This window comes from Neopsephotus bourkii, unplaced genomic scaffold, assembly GCF_033783945.1.
Source record: "Neopsephotus bourkii isolate Nb327-2 ecotype Australia unplaced genomic scaffold, CSIRO-AGI_Nbou_v1 NB_1036, whole genome shotgun sequence".
NCBI classification, from domain to species: domain Eukaryota; kingdom Metazoa; phylum Chordata; class Aves; order Psittaciformes; family Psittacidae; genus Neopsephotus; species Neopsephotus bourkii.
In genome coordinates, this window is record NW_026901525.1 from 3,529,674 (window position 1) to 3,549,811 (window position 20,138).

General features: G+C 42.5%; 1 protein-coding gene across 9 annotated transcripts in view; it reads right to left on the reverse strand.

Moving 5' to 3' along the window:
* LOC133216241 (zinc finger MYM-type protein 4) overlaps nt 1-20,138 on the reverse strand; it is a 36,116-nt gene extending 15,978 nt beyond the window's left edge. For 2 of the 9 annotated variants that reach the window (XM_061360801.1, XM_061360807.1), the window contains exons 1-11: nt 19,910-20,138; nt 9,351-9,393; nt 8,421-8,957; nt 6,771-6,838; nt 6,006-6,176; nt 3,198-3,276; nt 2,511-2,763; nt 1,719-1,893; nt 1,396-1,608; nt 826-976; nt 59-174 (exon numbers count right to left, since the gene is read on the reverse strand). In XM_061360801.1, the coding sequence (XP_061216785.1) occupies nt 59-174; nt 826-976; nt 1,396-1,608; nt 1,719-1,893; nt 2,511-2,763; nt 3,198-3,276; nt 6,006-6,176; nt 6,771-6,838; nt 8,421-8,957; nt 9,351-9,393; nt 19,910-19,951 (1,848 nt within the window). In that variant the 5' untranslated portion in view covers nt 19,952-20,138. Of the gene's footprint in view, nt 1-58; nt 175-825; nt 977-1,395; nt 1,609-1,718; nt 1,894-2,510; nt 2,764-3,197; nt 3,277-4,086; nt 4,154-5,271; nt 5,589-6,005; nt 6,177-6,770; nt 6,839-8,420; nt 8,958-9,350; nt 10,615-10,973; nt 13,240-19,909 lie in introns of those variants that run through there. The other 7 variants (XM_061360802.1, XM_061360803.1, XM_061360805.1 and 4 more) reach the window with 7 other exon arrangements.

Genomic DNA, 20,138 nt, shown 5'->3' on the forward strand with positions numbered 1-20,138 from the left:
TCCACCATCAATTCATTAGTCTGTTAATTCAGCTAAGAAAAAATCCTAAATGTCATACCTGAAAAGCTGCTACACAACTGTAGCTGCAAAAATTGCGTATACTCCCATCAGACATAGCCAAATGATACTGAGGGTGTGATGAGGTTTTACAGCTGTTGCACTGAACTTGAACACCTGAGGGTGAAACAGAGAAGAAAAAGTGATGGATGCAACATCAGGTTGTATTGCACATAATGTCGCACTGTGCATACAAGAACAGAGGATCTGAATGACAAGCCAAGTACATACAGAAGCTCAAAATGAAGTTCTACAGAAGCAGACACTGCAGCTGCAGTGCCTGTTGCTTGCCAGATCCTTTAATTAATCTCCCAGTATCCCTAGGATGTCAGTAAGCATTTTTCCATTTTACAAGAAAAACAGCTGAGAACATGTTTGCCTAGCTCAATGCAACATTAGGCAGAGGTAGCTAAGCTGATCATCCTAGAGAACAAGGAGCTGAACAGTCACAGCAGGGATATGGCATACGTTCACAGGAGTGGATTTGTCTAGCTGGGAAACATACCAGCTGCACTTGCAAGAGAAGAAAATAGATTAAGGTTTATTGTCATATTTAAACTCTCTAAAAGCAAAGCTGAAATGGCTGTAACATCACTGTTAGGTTTATCTATAGTCAAAAGCCCTTAAGATCCCACCTCAGCACCTCCCTTTATAAAACAAAGCCACCTCCCACCCTCCTAGGAAAGACTATCAGCCTTAACTTCCAACACAGTTTAGGCATGAGCTATGTGAAATTGTGCTTCTAAAGAAGTGAAAGGATAAACTTACCTGCAGAAGTAACCATCTTTACTCTATATGCTGACAAGCAGTTAACAGAGCAAAACAGTTCAGTTTTTCCCAAGTTATTTGCACTCTCGAGCATCTCAACTGACGATCTCAAAGCCTTACACAGCGTGCAAGGTGTAATTTTAGCTGACTTCTGTGGAAACACGAAAATTGGTCATTCTTTTTGAACTTAAGTGTCTTTATTAACCTGGAAATAAATCACTGACATGAACATAATAATTATCAACTGATTATTACTTTTCCTCTCCACTTAATTCAAATGCTACAATTTAGTAGAGAATGTTTAACCAGGGAGCACCTCAAAGACTGAGAGAAGTCACAGTGGACTGCTGCTGAGTGGGCCCAGTGTGTCTTTTCACACTGGAATACTCTGGTAGTCGGTTCAGTGGTAAGGGAGTGCAACATGTCTGGGCAAAGATTAAGCAGTGAATGGCAAAAGAAGTTATCTTAGACCTAGACAGTAACCAAAATGATCAACTAATAAGTTGGGCACTTCCTGGAACCCTCAAAATCTAATCAAAGACATACTTTTAGTGTTCTATCAACATATACCTGCTTGTACGCTGTCACACATGCTGAACTGCAGAACTTCTTTGACTGTCCCTCTATCTGAAGCACGTGACATTGGCCAGAGCCACTGTAGCAGTATCCTCCACAGTTCTCACAGCAGTTCATAGTCAAGTTGTTAGCTGAGCGGAACTTGGAGAAGCAGGCATCACTGCAGAGCTTGTGTACAACGTTCTGGTAATTCACTTCGTGTCTAATCTGGAAGAAAAGAAAGAATATATAACAAAGATAGAGAGAATATGTATGCTCACCTCTCAGATAACCAGTTGTCCTGCTCTAAAGGAAATTAAAAAGAAGCTTGCAATTACCACTGCATTCTTCTGGCACATGCTGCACTTGCTTGAAATGCTGTTAGTGTGAATGGTAACAACAGGTTTCCTTTTCAGTTCGTACGTAGAAAGACAAGACTGGCTGCAGAAATCCTTACTGAAGTTTGTATTGTCAAACTGGGCAGTGATTACATCCTTTGGATTGAGAATGTCTCTATGGATAAAAAGAAAAACAAACAGATAAAGAATTAACGTTGGCTTCATGTCAACTTGCTGCCCTTTTCTGCAGACTAAACATTCTCTAGAAGAGGGTGGATTCATTTAATTTAAAGCTTTTGTTTTTGCTGAGTTAAGTACCTGACTTCATTTTTATTTGCCTATTAGGAAAATGGCTAAGAAGTACAATTCTCAAGTAGATATTCTGTGAACCACTTTGCACCTGGACTTAGGAGTGGCCTATAAATACATCGAGCAGTGTCATTAAATCTTTTCAAAAGAAACTGGGAAAAGGGAACTGGTTTTACAGTCTCTACTAAAAAAAAAATAAAATTAGAAAGCAGGATGGGTGGAATAACCCCCTTTACCAATGAAAATACCAATGATAATGGGGTAGGGGACTAAAAAAGTCACAATTTGTAATCACCAGGTAGTTGCGTCCAAAACGGTCTGACTCGTGTTGCAACTTTCCATCTCTTATCTCCCACTACAGTTTTGTTTGTTGCCAGATTTAACAAACTGAACTTTCTCCTTGAAACAGTCTCTCTCGTTTGAAACAGTCACTGGCAGAGAAGTTTCAAATTACTACTACAACAAATTAAAGCCCCCTCCTACTTTGAGCAGCTTGAGCAGGTTTTCTTGGTAGAAGCTGGTGGGCGAGAAGCTGGAACAGTGTATCCAGTGAGGCACAGTGTGGAGCAGAAGAGCTGGGTAGAGCCTTTCCTCTGGTATGCGGTTTGCCCCTTCTGCAGGATTTTTTTACAGCCAGAACAGGAAACCCGAACAGCTGTGCTTGGAACTGAAGGAAGCATTTTACTCATGCCAGAGGATGCCACAGCAGGCTGGAAACCTGATGACAGCTGTGGAGCTAAAAGGGAAAAAACACACAGAGAAAACATAGAGTAACTGTTAGAGATGGATTAAAACACAACTCGCTTGTGTGCAGGGGGCAAGCACAAAGCTTATGACTTCACGTGGGTTGTCAGGGTCTAAAGGAGAATTAAATAGCAGATGAACTCTCCATAATTACACGCTCTGTGCTCGTTTTCTGTGTAGATTGTTTCAATTACTCTTAAGACTGAGAATGCACTTTTAACATCCCTAAAAACCAGTCAATTTTCCTATGCCTCAAATACAACTGTTTCATAATTTCTGAATTTTCTTCTTTCTAAAACAAACTAGTTCTTGTTTCCTACTGGGGTCAGATGTAGCAAATGAAGTCTAGAATAAACTGCAAAGCTATTTGCAAAGGTGACATATTTTACAGATTTAAATAAAAGTTAAGTCTTGGCTATTCCTTACCGAGAGGACTGCCACTGACTGAAAATACGGCACTGATTTTCAGCTCCCCTTCCTGAGATTTTGGCTGTTGGCCGTACTCCTAAAACAAAAGGAAAGGAAAAGGAGAACAAATACACACATGTAAAAACAGGTTACATGATTTCCATTCTTTCATAGTGTTGTATTCAATCTTAAGGACAAGAGAGTCCCCTTATGCCTCCTCCAAATGCCAGGTTTACAGATGTTGCTGTATGACAGCCACACATAGAACCTGCCCAGAGGCTCACAGCAAACTACAACCTGGGGTCTCATGTGGAAACAGAAAAGCACGGCTGCTGGTGCAGTCCCCTTGCCAGCTGTACTCCAAGACATCTCAGAATTCAACCAGACAAAGCTTAAGGGAATCCTCTGCTTTCCATCACAAAACTTCCCATCTAGAAGTGTTCTGCTGTCCCTGCTCCTATCCTGTGAAACAGCCTTTGTCTTCACATCAATAGATGACAATAATGAAATACGAGACTGGGACTTAGATGGTGAGAAGCATGTGGTACTCAATCATGAGTTAAGTACCTCAGAGTAGCCTAAGGTGAAGCTTCTCAGCAGACCAAAGCTGGCACCACTACAGCCAGACCATCACAGTTTCTGCTCTGACTGGCTTCAGCGAGAGGGGAATAACCTTACACTTCCTGCAAGATGAGAAAATCCCTGCAGGCAGTCGCTTGTGGAGTAGCTGACATGCTATAAATTACTAGCTTACTCCACAGCAGCTATTCATACTTTGACACCATGCTTCATGCTCTCCGTAGAAATGTGAACCATCAAGCAGCTTGTAACACTCTACATGTAAATCTTAATAGGCTGAAAAGCATACTCTTGGAACTCCAGAGATGGTAAGATTTAACCTACTTACAGTCATCTGAGAGTAGTGAGGCATGATGTCATGTTATGACTGAGCTCAATTCACAGTTGCTGTCTGGCTGCAAGGTAAGCCAATTCAAAATCACTGAGCAAAGTTAAGCTCTCACTTCTCAGTGGCACTGAGCTGCTCCCTCAGTTTAAGCCACCTCCTAAAATCACACACCAGCATCCATGTAATACATGCTTCTCTTAACTCCTGTGGGGAAATGACAAGTTTCTATACTAAGGCTACCAAACTATTTCTCAACAGGTTTCCCAGGAGCACAGGCAACAGTATCCATTCACCATCAGACTGAAACATTCAAGCTCAAGTGAGAGAAGCTTTTAAACTGTGCATGCGCATGCTGTGATGGGGTTTAAAGCACCATTTTTTTAATAGAACAATTTAAAAACCAGCTCTTTGCAGACAGACAGGATTTTAAGCATTTTAACTGCAGTTTTATCCTTAGTCAATAAGAGGCAAATCCTGACATCAACTGTGCATGATCAAGCATAGTTTTACAGCAGTGAAACTGTGCTGAAAGCCAAGAAGTTCAGCTCCAACTACTGGTCACAGCCAGAAATGCTCTTCGCTTTCAGAATGAACAAAAAAACCAACAACCCCCCACATTAATTCCAATCTAAAGCAAAACAAAACCTTCATCTGTTCTCATACTTCTCCTGTATCAGGCAGAGTTGATGATTCCAGGATTTTACTCCAGGATTTAATATTTTGGACAACACAGTATTTGATAATGTCCATCTAAACCACAACAGATATTTTAATCCTTCAAGTCTTCACTTTTACTTATTAATATGATCTTTGATAACCACAGACATCTTGCATCGCATTCCCCACAAATCCACACAACAGATGCCATCCTGGGAGGACAAAGATAGAGATTTAACCCACCTACGTGTGGTTTCACATTATAAACATGGAAAAATAAACCCAACCTCATGACACTGAACAAATCAGAAGGGCAGCGAAATCTCAACAGTTTCAAACACTTTGTTTGCTTCTTTATTAAACCAAGAGTATCAGGGGAAAAGAAGAGAACACATTGGGAAGATAGGCCCAGGGAGTAGAGGAGGTTTAGCAGAAGTACAGACTGATGGTAGAAAAACTAACGCCTGCACAAGAACACCAGCACTCTCGTGCTGATGCAAGTGGGATGTTCTTGGAAGATCTGCACACCTTTAACTCCATGTGAAGTTTGGCATGTAACCCAAACATTAGCAGTGAGGAGACAGGAACTGCAACACAGATCATTTCCCTGCTGTCCTGCAGCAAACCAGTGGCAAAGAGACCAGCTAGAGCTCAGCAATCCTCACCAGCACCACTCAATCCATAGGCCAGACTTTCTCCATTTTGCAATTAGTGGACTTGCCCCTATATCACCATAAAAAATGTCAGTCTCAAATGAGAAAGTCTCTTCAACACATGCTTAAATTGACTTCACTGACCTATACATATTTAAATGCTTTGCTGAGGTAAGACCTGTGTTAACTTAGAACAAGCAACGAACCACTGTGCTTGCAAAGAGAACCTTTAAGAGGGAAGTAGCAGCAATGTGTCGTTTCAACTACACATCTCTCTGACTACTCACAAAGTGTTCAGTAAAACATGACCTGCATTTTAATTCCTAGTGAGACCAAGTTGAGATAAAGTGTCTATATTGACACAGATTCAATCATGAAAGTTTTACGGCACTTTGCTTTGTCTCTAACTGAAAAGCAAAACATTTTCAGTGACATGGTAACATGACATCAAAAAGTTGGGGGTCTGGGTTTCATGGCAGCTTAAGAGGGAAAAATCCTTCTACTAAACTAGTTAAATTTGGGTCAACAAACCAAATAAATAGCTGAATTTTCATCCAGCTTATGCGGTCAGTTGTCAGACCAAAATGAGAAATGCAGTGGGAAACTTACCTCGGGATTATCAGGTTCATCTTTAATTTTGTCTAACAGTCCCTGCTGTGGGGCCATAGCTTTATCATATTCGTCCTCCAAAGGCTCCTCCTTAATTCTAATATTTGGTGCAAAGGAATTCCCCAGCTCTTGTCCAATAGATTCCTTACTAGAAAATAGGTAGCTAGACTCCTGAAACAATAATATGAAAAAGAATTCACCCTCCTGCAACTGCCATTAGGAGTTGGGCTGCTACCAAGGGGAATTTCTGTTGCAGACCAAGAGAAATGGGTCCTGCCACTGGAAGGTGGGAGACGCAATGGGCAGCAAGCTGCTGACTCTACCTCCCTGCAGCACCCTCTGTCATCCCACCCCCGATCCTTTTCACTCCTCTGGACAAAGCAGAAGCCACCCAGCTCTTTAAGTTGGTTGTCAGTAGGGGCATTCAGTTGTTTGGGCAGTGTCTCCTGTTGATAAAGCTGTTCCCTGTCTCATCTGGAAAAAAGGCAGCAGGCCAGATGGATGCATCCAGGTCTAGATTCGGCTCACCAGTCAGTCAGACCATGCTGAACAGCAAAGTGGCTACCAAAAGAATCCTCAATCCAAAGAGAGGGTCAGCAAACTTTTACAAAATAATAGGAACTGCTTAAGTAGGAAAGATGGCTAAGAGTCAGAAGATCAGTTTTCCTGATACTCAAAATTTACACTCAAATACAAAATACGAATTTTGAATTATTCCAGTATATTGCTGCACTTGCAAAAGTGGTTGAAAGATCTATAGCTTACCCTGAAGTTAGTTTCTGGAGTTTGTGGAGCTAACTGCGTCCGTAATGTTTCTTCTACTTGATTATGAACTGAGGAAAACATATACATTAAATATAAATGAATACAGAGTCCAATGCATTTCCTTTAAAGCTATCTAGAGTCTCATGCTGATCCCCAACCCCATAGTCTGGCAGCACCTCAGAAGTGTTAAATTACTTCCTTTTCTCCTACCTGCAAATAAGATGGTATTCCTTAAAGAGAACTGACATTTTATTATTATTCTATTGGGTCATTATTTTTCTATTCCAGAAAAATGGCTGTGATACTCTGAGGCAGACTGTTCCTTCAGAATTTTCTGCACCCCTGTGGGTTCTGAACTCTCCTGGGTTTCAACATTTAAATCACAGAATATCTTTCAGAGCAACAACTTTCATCCTTTTCTTTCCTGTTCTACTCCTTTTTGCCTTTGTCCTCTTTCCCAGGAAACAGTAGCTTTTTTAGCACATATCTTGTAAAAATTCCGGATCCTGGATGCTGCCTGTGAGCATTTACTGTTTCTATTTCAATTGCTGAGTGCTCTACCTGAGGCTGCACAGCTTTCAGCCACAACCTTGTAGCTGCAGCTATTTACAATTTTCTGAAATACGTCTTTTGCACAGAAATATTCCTCACTTGATTTCCACCTGAAGGTAAAAGTAATGAGACATCTTTAATTCTTCTTTATTTTAAAAACATCTGTATTGCTTCTCTATCATTTGTGCCACCTGGAAGCACTGATTTTAAGATGCTGTTACTAGACATACAAAGTTTAAATACCAGAACTGTAAGCTGTGAATCTGAACAAGAAGCCAGGAGGCTCTCACTTGCTGACCAACCCTCTCTCCATACAGTCTTCAGAATACAATTAAATCACATATTCCAGCCTGGTTATTCTTAACTCCTTCATTCACCCTTCTACTGTAACTTTCAGAGCTTGGGAAGTCAAAACCAAGTGTGTGGGCAGAAACACTACTGGCGACTGTCAGGCTCCCTCAAATGAGAAACAGATCACAGGCATCTCTGCTTCTCTCCATGTTGGCTGGACAAAGTCCAAGACACAAGTATCTGAGGCAGAAGGAGAGCACTCTCCCAGGAAAAGCAGATCTCAAGCTACTCTCTGGCTGACTTCCTGAAGACACTAACACATTTCTAGCAAGCCTTTCCGTGCTGATGCTATCAAATGCATGCTGCTTTAAATATGTGCACATTCATGAAGAATCGGTACTTTGCTCCAAAAAAAAATCTTTCCCAGCTATCAGCTTCAACTAAACTTCATCAACTTTTCCTTTAAGGAGTCCCAAGGTCTGTAAAATACAGTGAGGACAAAACAAAAGGAAGCTTGAATTGTCACCCAGCTTGGTTTAGAAAACCACAGCAAGAAAGGATATGTTGAGGCTTTGAAACAAGCTGTGGAAGATGAGACCCCCTAATGCTGCCAGGCCCTTCTGCAACTCATGGTTCTACTCCAGAGTTCACCGTGGTTTAGGGTTCTTTATGAAATGCTTCCCTGAGTACAGCTCTGCATATTGTCTTCAACAAGATGGTGTTTTTAATATCTAGCCTATTGCTGATTTCTGTCTAGTTCTTTCTTCCTCTTTGCTGGGTAGCCAGGTCTACGATGCCAACAGTTACCTGCTTTGTCAAGAAAACTGCTTTTCAATCTAGAATCCGTATCTTTAGGGACTTTTTCCAACCGTTTTTCACGTTCTTGTAACTGTCCTTCTCTATTCTTGTCCTTTGCTGAAAAAGTCTCTTTGCCATTATCTCTTGTTATGCTAAAATCTTTTCGAGTTGATTTAAATACAGGGCCCTGCTCAAATGGTGAAGTGAGATCCTTTTGGATTGCATTCTGAACCTGAATTTCTTTTTCACTGTCCAAATCATGATCTGTAACTCTCTTGCCCTCTTCCAAATGGTCTTCATCAGAAATCGCTGAAGAAAGAGTGTCTTTTGGAGTGAAATTCTGATCATCTTCATTGTCACTCCCCACAACAGGTATGCCTGCAAGATCCCCCGAGTTCAGAAAGAAATCATCATCATCATCATCATCATCCAGCAGTGAGTTTTCAGATCCTGTTCGAGTCTGTATTCCATAAGATATGCTGTCGAGGGCAGGCGTTAGGTTGTTGTCAGTGTCCTCTGACATTTCTGCATCCAGAATTTCACCACCTAGGGAGAAAAAACCAAAAACAGTCAGAAAATTCACCAACTTGACATGTAAAAAAGGACGAGGGCAAGCGTCCTTTGCTAATCTGTCTGATGCTGCAATTCCTCGAATACTCTAAACCTTCTTGGGCCAACATTACTGGTAAAACATTGCTGACATAAGGAACAGTTCCGTCCCACTCACCACATAGTGAAGCAGAAGCTGAACCGAGTAAAACTAACAAAAAACCCCATTAAACACATCTCATCTGTAACACTTGTGGAGAAGGCAATGCATGAAGGGAATGAGCAGCAGGAGCATGGAGAAGGGCAAGACAGTCTTTTTCAGCAGCAATGATACTTCTAAGAAATGTTTTGTGAAACTGTGGCCTTATATAAATAAATAAAGATACTTACATTTTTCTGTAATATCAAATACCGCATCAGATTTATCTTCAAACTGTAAAAAGGAAAGCACTGTATCATTATCTTGGTCAGCTGCCATGGACTTTGCTACAAAATACCCAATGAAAACCAAAACCAACAAGAAGGGTCACAACTCCTCCTCCTTCGTTTCTCATCCCAAGCAAAGTTCTATGGATTAAGACTCCCACATCACTGAGAAGTCACATTTACCCTAACAGATTCACAGGTACATAAAAAAAAAGGACAAATGACAATTCAGAGTTAGCGTTGCTTCCCAGAGAAGGTGGAGGAGAAAAGGGAGGGAAGGACATGTCAAGATTTGCACTTCTATGTGACATACTTGTACCAGGTCAGGATCATAGATTCTTCCCCCTTTGGTGCTCTGTGATCCTTCACTTTCTCTGAACATTATAAATGGCAGAACAGCAGCATATCCAGCTGCCACTGACATGGGCTGCACAGACCCTAAGGTTTCATCTCCCTACCAGGGAATGTCCCCTTTCCAGGAACAGTGAAATGTAATGGTTAACTTCCTGACAGTAACAAGACAATGGGTGTCAGTGGGAGTGTAACTGCAGAACAACCAGCTGACAATGCTGAATGCAGTGCAAAACATCCATTTACATTAAGTATTCTCTGCCAGACATTAAAATTGATGGCATGCTGCACTGCTGTCTGAAGAACTATGAGCACCCAGCATAATTAAAGTTTCCTTTAGAATGTCCAACTCATTAGCATCCTTCCCTTCTGCCTAAAAGATAACAGCAATTCACTGAAGTCATCTCTGCTTTCTCTATGTCTCCAGCTCAACACTTGCTGTTCTGGTAGATCCTGCTCACACTTCAATTCTTAAGCCATCTTAAGGAAAGTAATGGGATTTGGTAGCAAAGGGATGATCTCTAATTTCATTTAACTCAAGTCATTTAGTTGATAAATCCAATATTCTACGGGACTGTGATGGGAACTATCAGTTTGACAGCAGCCAGCTCCAGGAAAGGATGACAACATATTTTCCCAAGGTTCATCTGACAGCAAAAAGCCCATCAGTCTCTTTCTACTATAACTTCCAGGTCTACAAGAAAAGTTAACTGCTTCAGCTTAATATGACACACATCGAATAGCAAGAATCTGCGAGCACTGTGAAGATCAAGACACTTTGATACTTCACCAAAACTTTCCAGCTTCTCTGAACAGGCAGTTGAGGCTGAAAAAGTGAAATACAGAACCCAAGGGAAAAAAGAAAGTTACACATTTCTACAAGGCTGATACAAGTCAGTTTGTGAAATTGAGGGAAAAAGTATGGAAACACCTTCCAGGAAGGCCTGAGTCCTGCTACAACTATAGTGATCCTTGGATGTCTCCAGAGATGCAAGCTGAATGTTGACCTGGAAGTCCACTTGTAGTCATCCAAGGTTACACCACTTTAAAACGAATCCCCATAAACAGTGGATATACTTTGTGCTAACACCAGGTGCTGAGGACACACACAGTGGTGCTGTACTAGCTTTGTAGAAGAACAGAAAGAGGAACTTGTTGCCATTTGATAATAATATCAGAAAATGAAGCCCTGGGAGGCAAAACCAACATAGCCTGGGTCCTTTTCTCTACACTGACCTCCCCTGATGCTTTTCTTGCTTCCTGCCAGTAATGCTCTTTCTTCTCCAGAAAAGTCTCAGACAATTTGTAGGTCAAGCAAGAGAAGTTTTCAGCTGAGACGAAGCATTAGCTCATCCTTTTCTTGAAGTAGGTTTATATCAAAGTAGTTCTTTAACTCTTTTGAGATCCAGAGTACCTGTGGAAAAGCATTCCAGGTTCTACTACAGTCCTGGTTACCTTATAGATCCAAGCCCTGGGTATTCCTCCTCCTCTGGAGATAACAGATCTTTTACTAATAGGTGACAAGACCAGAAACACCGGTATTAGGGAAAGAATACATTTTGCAGTCTGGACCTCTCTGTTTCATTTGAAGTCAGCACAGGGGGGCACCTGCAAGAGCACATTAGAGACTACCAGAAATAGTTTGGACAAGTTGGAAAACATTTACAATCTACCTGGAAGGAATCCAAAACACTTCCCAACCATGAGGTCATCCTAAGAAAAAAACCCCACCCTATTTTGTTTCTTTTCTCTTTCTTTTGTGAGGCTGCCAGAATAAAGAGATCATCTTGAATATTTTCTTCCTTTCAGAGGTTTTAGGTGCAGAGGAAGATCTATGTCTGTGGTCAAAAGCTTTCACTAGAAGTATTTATATAACAGGAACTTCAGCATCTGATAATATGAGCAGTCTTATCTAACCACCATCTAGTTTCTGATGGTGAACAGCATCAGAACTCCCACACGGTATAAAACCAAAGAGAGGAAACTAGGGGAAGTGTTTGTATGCTTCTATGTGGATACGTATGTATTTGCATACACATAAATATATACATATATATATATCCCTCATAAATTACTCATTCCATAGCAGTCTATAACTGGCATAAGCCCTTGATGAGGGCTCATATATTTTTTTCTGAATGAGTGTGGGATAGTCCCTCAATTACACACATTTCTTTTCCCTTCCTGAATCCTATTACAATCTTGTTTAATGCCATCTCAGAAGGAAATTTTGTACAGCAATAGTTACATGAAATCACCTTACTCAGTCGCATAAATTGGCTTTCACTGGTCTTGTATTACACAGAAATGTAAACAATAATGCCCACCTTCCTTTTTCTATATTATTCTATTTCATTTCTCCAAGGCAATTCCCTCTCTCACCAGTCCTGGTCAGGTGCCATCACTCTTAATTCCCTTTATTTCTTCTGCTCAGATTTTTAAAGATTTGGTCATTAGTGGAATAAAAGTACCCTCGAGGCAAACACGAACCTGAACCATTGGATGGCATTCCCTATGGGTCCTTTTGACAGAATTAAGACAAGGCACTCAAATATCCCAGATTAAGTCCTAAATAACTACAGAGTGGAAAGGCTCAAGAATAGTAAGATTTTTGTTTAAATACTCTAAGCTTTAACTCCTCAACACAGTTCTCAAAAAGCACTTGTGGTTGTATAACAAAACTCCAGGACATCATATTTTAAAACACCTCAATTCAAGTACTTTGGCTAGTATTTTGCCAGAGAATAGCTTAATAATACTTAGTGCTTTTAGGTAGTGAACATTCCCTAAGAGCTTAAGACAGAACAATTGAAGCTTGATATTAGCAAAATTAAACGGTTTAGGATACATTTTCCTTACTGACTGTCTCACTAGCACTCAGATTGCACTAAATAAAGGAAACAAGAATACAGAAATGGTGACAAAGCAGTCAGGTATTCCCGGAATAAATGTGTTTTGCTTTAGATGACTATTTATATAAAGACAGTATTGCTTTTATATAAAAAATAATAATCCAGTAGGTATGCTGCTATTTTTTAACAACCGTATATAGGACTCCAGGGGAACAGTGCTACATCCTCAGCACTAACCTGGCTTTGCTTGGAGCAGGTGACAGAAGGACACTGTTTACACTTGAATCTAATGTGCTAATTGGAAATAACTAAAAGCCTGTTCAATACTCGGATGGTGCCACAGCATCCATAAATCAAGCAACTGCTGCATTATTTTGGTGCAATATAAAGAGAGAAGGTGCCTATGGCTACAACCCTGTTTTGACTGCAAACCAGAGGATTTCTTTAAAATGAACAAAACAGCACCACAACTTTACATACACAGGCATGTATTTTTCTGGCAGGCCTTTTGAAGTTTAATCCTAGGTTTTACTGCATCCGTAAGCAAACTGTGGAAAGGAAGCAGATGTTAAGAAAACTGCAATTACAATATTAGTCAGAGATGCTTCTCGGTTTCTGGTCTGTACAGTTGCCTTGTCCCTGTACACACAGCACAACCCTCCCCCCACCCCCAAACTTCAGAAATCATTAAACTGATAAGGAAGACACAACTTGGAAGAAAAAAGTAATCAAAACTGTAGTCGCTATTCTTGAAGCGGGAGGGGTGGGCCCGGGAAGCATCCCGACCTTTTACACATGACACTGCTGGAAGGGATGCCAGGCAGCAGCCAGCCGCGCTGCACCTCTGCTATAGGAAAGCTCCACGGTACGAGCGGAATCAAGCAGCGGGTCTCTCCCGGAGCTGCTTCCTACCGAAACACAGCCAGCGCTACCGATTCCTACCTGCGGAGCGCCTAGGGAGGGAAGAGCAGAGGGTAACAAAGAGCCAGCCTGCTGCAGGTACCTGCTACAGGAAAAGAGCGGCCGCGGCAGGAAGAGAACCCGGCGGGGTCAGGCTAGCCATAGAGCTGGGCGTGCGGCGCGGGGCCTGCAGAGCCCCCTAGCAGCCCCGGCCGTGGCCAGCGCGGGGCCCGCCCCCGCGCCCCTGGGCACCACGCGTGGCTCTTCACGGGGGAGAACGGGGTCGGAGCCGCCGGCAGGGAGACTCCGAGAGGGAGGCTGGAGGATTCTGAGCCCTTGAGGCTTCCCTGGGCACCTGCGCCACGCTCAAGGCTTCAAGAGATCATTTTTAATCGAGGCTAAGAGCAATGAAATTGATACCGGGACGGGCGTTTTTAAAGGCAAACCCTAAACACCCATCTCTACACATAAAGAGACAAAGGTAGGCATTTTTCAGTTTCTTGTGGCTCCCTATCTCTCTGTTCAAGAAACACATTCGTACCTTGCATCTCACTAACTTCACCGTCAGTTTGCATCTTCAATCTTTAAGTCTCAGGCACATGCTGGTGCCCTTCACTTGTGTGGTTTTCGGATACTGACTGATTCACCAGACAGCACAGGGTTCAGCACATCAGCGTATTGCCCTGTCTGCCCCCAGCTATTCCAGGCATCCCCGAGCTGCCTGAATATTTACAGGCCACTTCCAAACAAAACGCCGGTTGACTTCATGGTTTCAGATCCACCCAACATGCATACAGAGGATGCAGCCTGTTACCAACCTATACAGGAGCAGGTAGATGAGCCTGTCAACACACAGAAAGTTACAGTGTGCCTTGCTTACTCTGAATGATCAGTGGTTTTAACCTACCTACAAAAACCAGAGTCCTTCTCCCATCTGCTCACAAAACATGGATTTGAGAAGGAAGCAGCTCCACAAAGAAGGCTTCACCTTGCAATGGGTTTCTGAAAGACATCAGTTCGATGTGCTGATTTGAAGCCTGCTAGATGTGTGGGCTTTGGCAATTAGCAAACACACCCAGACACAAAACACACATCAAGCAAGCAATCAAACCAAGACATCCACAAGAAAGGCTTTCCTTTAAAAACAAAGAACTTCTCTCCTCAAAACCTCACTATGGCTACGCACTGAACTTTCCTACTGCTGAAGGCACTACAAACCACCACTGACACTGGGATTTCGGTTACACTAAATCTGTAAGTGAGCTGAAATAAAGGGAATTCCCATTTCTCACAGCCTAAGTCAGAAAAACTAAACTGGATGTAAAAATCACCAAAATCAGAGCAGGGTCCATATCATAACAACGGAGGTTTCTTCCGTGATACTCAGCGGGTAATTACTCCAAGCCAAGTATTTCATTTTAGTTCCATATTTTAGCATCCCACAAGGAAAAGAGCACTGCCCAGATTACAAATGTATACTTCTGGCCAAGCTTTCAGAAGTATAGCTCTTTAGAAGATCATGTTCTACAGAGCAAGCAATCCCCTTAATTCCACTGAATTCAGAAGCTGAGTAGCTCTTAAAGAGAGAGCCATCACCACATCTTTTAAGGGAAAACCAGTCCATATAAAACAACTAAGAAGCAGTGAGGGTAAGAATCTGGGGTGCAGGACCGGCACTATAACCACAGAAAGATCCCTCTACTCAATGTCTCCCCCAAGAGGATAATGAACCATCTCCAGTAACTGCTTCCTAATAGTTATGTTATTAAAAGGGGAAAACCCCCAACCTTCTGTCAATTGATCTTTAAAGAAAGTGAAAGGTATAAGCTGAAGTCATCTGCTTTTCATTATAACGTCCCCAAAAAGGAAGCCTACAAGATGGTTTTCATGCAAATTGGGCAAATTGACAAACATAGTACCTTCTGCTTGTTGATAAACACAGCAGGGATCATCAGCCCCCCTTCACAGAATGGTTTAGATGTTAATAGCCCACACTGGTGAATCAGCTTATCTACCATTAGGTTCTGCAAGTCTTTCCGTTATTGTAAGAGTTCGCTGCCAACTCCCATAAAACCTACAGCTCCAGCCCCATTTGTAGTTTTTGCCCTGGTTGGCTTTTACTATTTCCTGTGAAGAACAGGTTCTTATACAACAGGCAGTTCAGTTGGGTGTTTCACCTTTGCAGATATTATTACAAGTAACCAAGGCTCTTGAGAATGAACTGCCTGAACACCAGTAAAACCCCACAGAAACGCCACTGGTACTATGTGATCAGAGCACCTGTGACTGACGGCTTCATGCAGCCTCAAGAACTGCCCTGTTCTATGAACAAACAAGACTGCACAAAATGCCTGCAAGTACTTGAACAGCATCAGAGTGACAGTTCCAACCACTGAGCCACCTCTGCTTCACTCTTCTGCCTGCAGGTAAGTGACGGAGCTAATGCTTGCCTTGTATTGGAATCCTCACCCCAATATGTCTTAAAACATATTTAACCAATCTAGTCAATTTTGAGATAGCAGATATTTTGCCAAAAAACACAGAAAGTTTAATTTTTTTGCAGAGCACTCTAACAACTCTTGCCAGGAAATATTAAGCATAATAAAGGCCTGTTAATAGTCTGCATTAGCTAAACTGTATTCCATAAAGGATTTCTTGGGCAAATAAAGCATTTAATAAAGATGAAATGCTTTTTAGACTGTTTTAACAAATACCAAGATTCAAAAAAGCACAGAAGTTATTAAAAAAATAATAAAAGAAAGAAAGTACTCCAAAATCTCTCTGGTAGAAATAACTCTGTACAGTTGTGCTAATTCTGTCTCAGGCTCTTCTTACCTAAATTTAGACAACTAAACATTAGTTTATTAGGCAAGTGATTCAGGTTTCCTCTTTTTCCAAAGGAAATGAAGAGATTCCTGCAGCAGCAATGCATCCTGCCCCACGACTGGGCAGAGGATCTTTCAGAGATTCCCATCTGATGGCAGAAAGAGTAGAGAACCCAGGTGAGAGCAGACAGGTAACTGTTATCTGGGTACAGAAAGCACAAAAAGATTGCAAATGGAAAGCAATTATTCCTACACCCTCCCCAGCCCTGATCTCAGACCAAGACTCAGATTTTGATACTGAACTTCTCCAACCTCTTAGAAGACTTCAAACACTTCTCTGAATCTGGACCAGCTATCAAAAGGGAAAAGGACCAAATGTAAAAGCTAAGTTTTGGTTTTGTTACCAAAAAACTGCAATAAACTGAAGGAAAAGCCAATGTTAATTGGGATGTCTGGAAGGAATGGTGGGATACAACAGTCATTACCTAAGACAAAAGTAGAGATAATGTCAGAATTAATTTCCACTATCCTCATCATGCAAAGGGCCTTGAGGTGGGCATAAAGAGCTGACTTGACTTCTCTGTATCTCATAAAGTGGGAGAAGTCCTCATGGGAAAAACTGAGATCCGTTACACTTGGTCTTTAGAAGGTGAATTCAAAACTTCTGCCATCAAAGCATCCTCTAAGAGATGCATAAGCCTTTGCAGAAAAATGTTCTCATCATTGTCTTTGTACCATTCGAGAGCAGTTCTGTCACAAACCTTTCTAAATGAGGCTATCCTTCAATTTTTAATTAAAGCCATGCAAAATTAAAGCTGTTTTATTGAGGCAGCCACCGGGTGTTCACCTATTCACACCAAATTCATTTCCAAGAGCTGGAGTGTCACATTACAGGAGTTAGCACTCCTACAGGCGTAAATAAATGATCATTCTATTCAAAGTACCAACCGTTCAAGACAAGGATATTATTGTATATTATTCAATATGCAAATTAAAGTTGAATTGCCACAAATATTTGTATAAACTAATTAAAAACCCCATACAAGCACCTTCCAAGTTAATCTTGATATTATTTTGCAACTATGAAAAGTTAAATATGTTGGTGTCTTTTCCTTAGAAAAATGCAAGTTTTGACTAGCGGCAGAAATGAACCTTCTCTAAAATACAAATTTAGCCATAAAAACTTTGTAGATACTATTAAATCAAAATTAGACAAAACCTCCATGTCAGTCTTTCACTGGCAAAAACTTTCTGTTTTACTTTGTGGCTCATTATGGTGGATTGAGCTAAAACACAGCAACTGCTCACAACGGGCCTGGCAAAGAGCCAGTTCCAGCCTAAACGCTTCTGGAATAACAATATTTGCCAAAGATCTTAATAGTGAAAAGAACAATCCTGAACACACAAGCACCTGCTCAGCTCCTCTCTAGAGAAGTTATTAAATTAGTCTTTGTTTATTCCATACGAAAGAAAACAGGTTTTTTATAAGAAATGCTCATTATTCCTCAGGTACGGGATTTGAGAGACTCCATCACTGTGACCTCCTGTAGAATGGGAACTGGACAGCTATGGAGAAATGGGATACACGGGTCTTCCAAGACCTCATTAATTATGGCTTCAATGGAAGACGCACAAGCGTCTGTATTTGCAGTATGTTAACCTCATTCTTCATAGCCTCCATCAGTAAATCAATCAGCTGGGAAGGATTCGCTTCTCCCCATAGTCCTCAATAACTTACTGGTGCATAAACTGGTTTTGGAATGGAGAGGAGAGAAGAGGAAATTCACCTCTCAGGCTCTGAAGGTTACAGACTGACAGAACACAGTGCACTGGTGCTACTACTCTCTGTTAAAATCTCACAGGAACCTTTCTGGCACAATTAAGACTAACCTCACTGTCAGGCTTGGGACCAGGAAGGGATTTTCCTTCAAGCTAGACTGGCAAGTTGTGCTTTCTCTTTCCTCACTCATGTGGGGCAACTCCACTTTCCTGGATCTTTCCTCTGCTCCTGCAGGAGTGGAGAATGTTGTCAATGCCACCAGCACAAGGCTTTCCATCATGTACAGAGACAGATGGAGCAGTAACTGATGGAGACTTCTGGACTTTCCACCTCATGGATAATTAGCCAACCGACAGAGAAATGATTTGTTCTGAGGCCAGTAAAGAGGACATGAACTTGATAATACTGTTATGCTATTTCTTAGCAGATAATTGGCAAGCTTGAGAAGAAAAAAAGGCAATACCAGGTAACGACAGATAAACTGAGCACATCATGGCAAGAAGCATGAAGAGACCACTGAACATCAATAGAGCACAACCTTTCTGAGCAACCTCTTCCAATGCTTGACTCTCCTCATGATGCATTTCCTTACATCACTAACATTTCAATTCCTGTGAATGAAGTTTCAGATTTCCTAGGTTATTGTCCTATATGAAGCCTCTTCCCTTTAAACTTCTTGAGGTAGCCAAGATCCTGATCTTCCAAAGACTTACATATTTATAGAGTATCTGTGAGCAGTCACACAAAATTATTTGGGTTTGCTTATAAATGAGTGCAAGTGTCCAAAAGACACAGGTCTGAGACAACTCAGTGACGATGTTCATTTTAGAGCTGCAGAGCAGACAAACATCTGTGCAGCTCTTCCAGTCAGAACCTGGAAGGTCAACTGTTCCATTTAGCAACAACTAGTTTTACTGCAATCGCAAGTTTCACGTTGCTTGAAATAAATTCACCAAATTAAACTTCTCTCATGTATAGGAATGGAAAACTTGAGTGTTCCTGTCTTTCTCGAGGCTGGAAAATGGGAAAACACCTTCATCTTTGGGAAAAGGGAAGTGGGCAGCTCAGAGTCTTGAAGTGGACTATGGGCTCTTCCACACAAATGTAACTTAACCTCATTCCTGCAGGGAAGCTTTCAGTCCAAAGTTACATGATGCAGGAAGGGGGACTTCACTTGTTGCAAGATTATATCCAGTGCTGTTAAAAAGTTATTCTTCCATAGTTACTTCAAGGTGTGGACCACAAAGTCCCTTCCATTCGTTAAAAGACAAAGTATTTCTTCCAGCAGAGGAGGGTGCCCAGTGCCATGCTGATGGAGGACCACGTGACAGGGTCAGCAGCTGATGATGCTCACACCAGTTACAGCCTGAGGACCTGAGTCTGGATCAAACTGCCATCTTGACTATGGTTTGACATGGACAATCACAGTGAATTTATAGAGAGCAGCAAGAACAGTGGGGTTTAGACCAGGAGACTGGTGGTGCTGATGGATCCCAGCTACCTGTAAGTTTATCATCTAGGTGATGCAAAGATGCCCATGGAAATGATGCCCGGACACTGGTCACTGAGCACCTAAGGACGCTAACCAAGCCTCAGGGGGCAGCGTGCCTCGCAGCACGGAGGGGGCAGCCCTGCTCACGGCTGCAGCGACCGGACAGCCGCGGCCGGGGGCTGCCCGTGTTCCCCCCGCGGCCGGGCCCGGCCGCTCAGCACCGAGGGGAGGCCGCAGCCCCCGCCCCGGCGGGACCGGCCCTCAGGGCCCCCTCCCGCCCGATGACCCCTCCCCTTTGACCTCCCCTCACGCCCCCCACTCACCCTGGCACGGGGGGCGGGCCCTTCCTCCTTGGCCTCCGCCATGTTGCAGCCCCCCCTCGGTTGTCCCCAGCCCGGGGCGAGGGGCCGGGGTTCGCTCCCGCTCAGCTTCACCTCCTGCCGGGGGGCGCCGTGGGGGGGGTCCGCGGGGTGCCGGGGCTGCGGCAGAACGGGGCTGGCGCGGGGGGGAGCCGCGGCTGCCTCAGGGCGGCTGAGGGGAGTGGGGGACCAG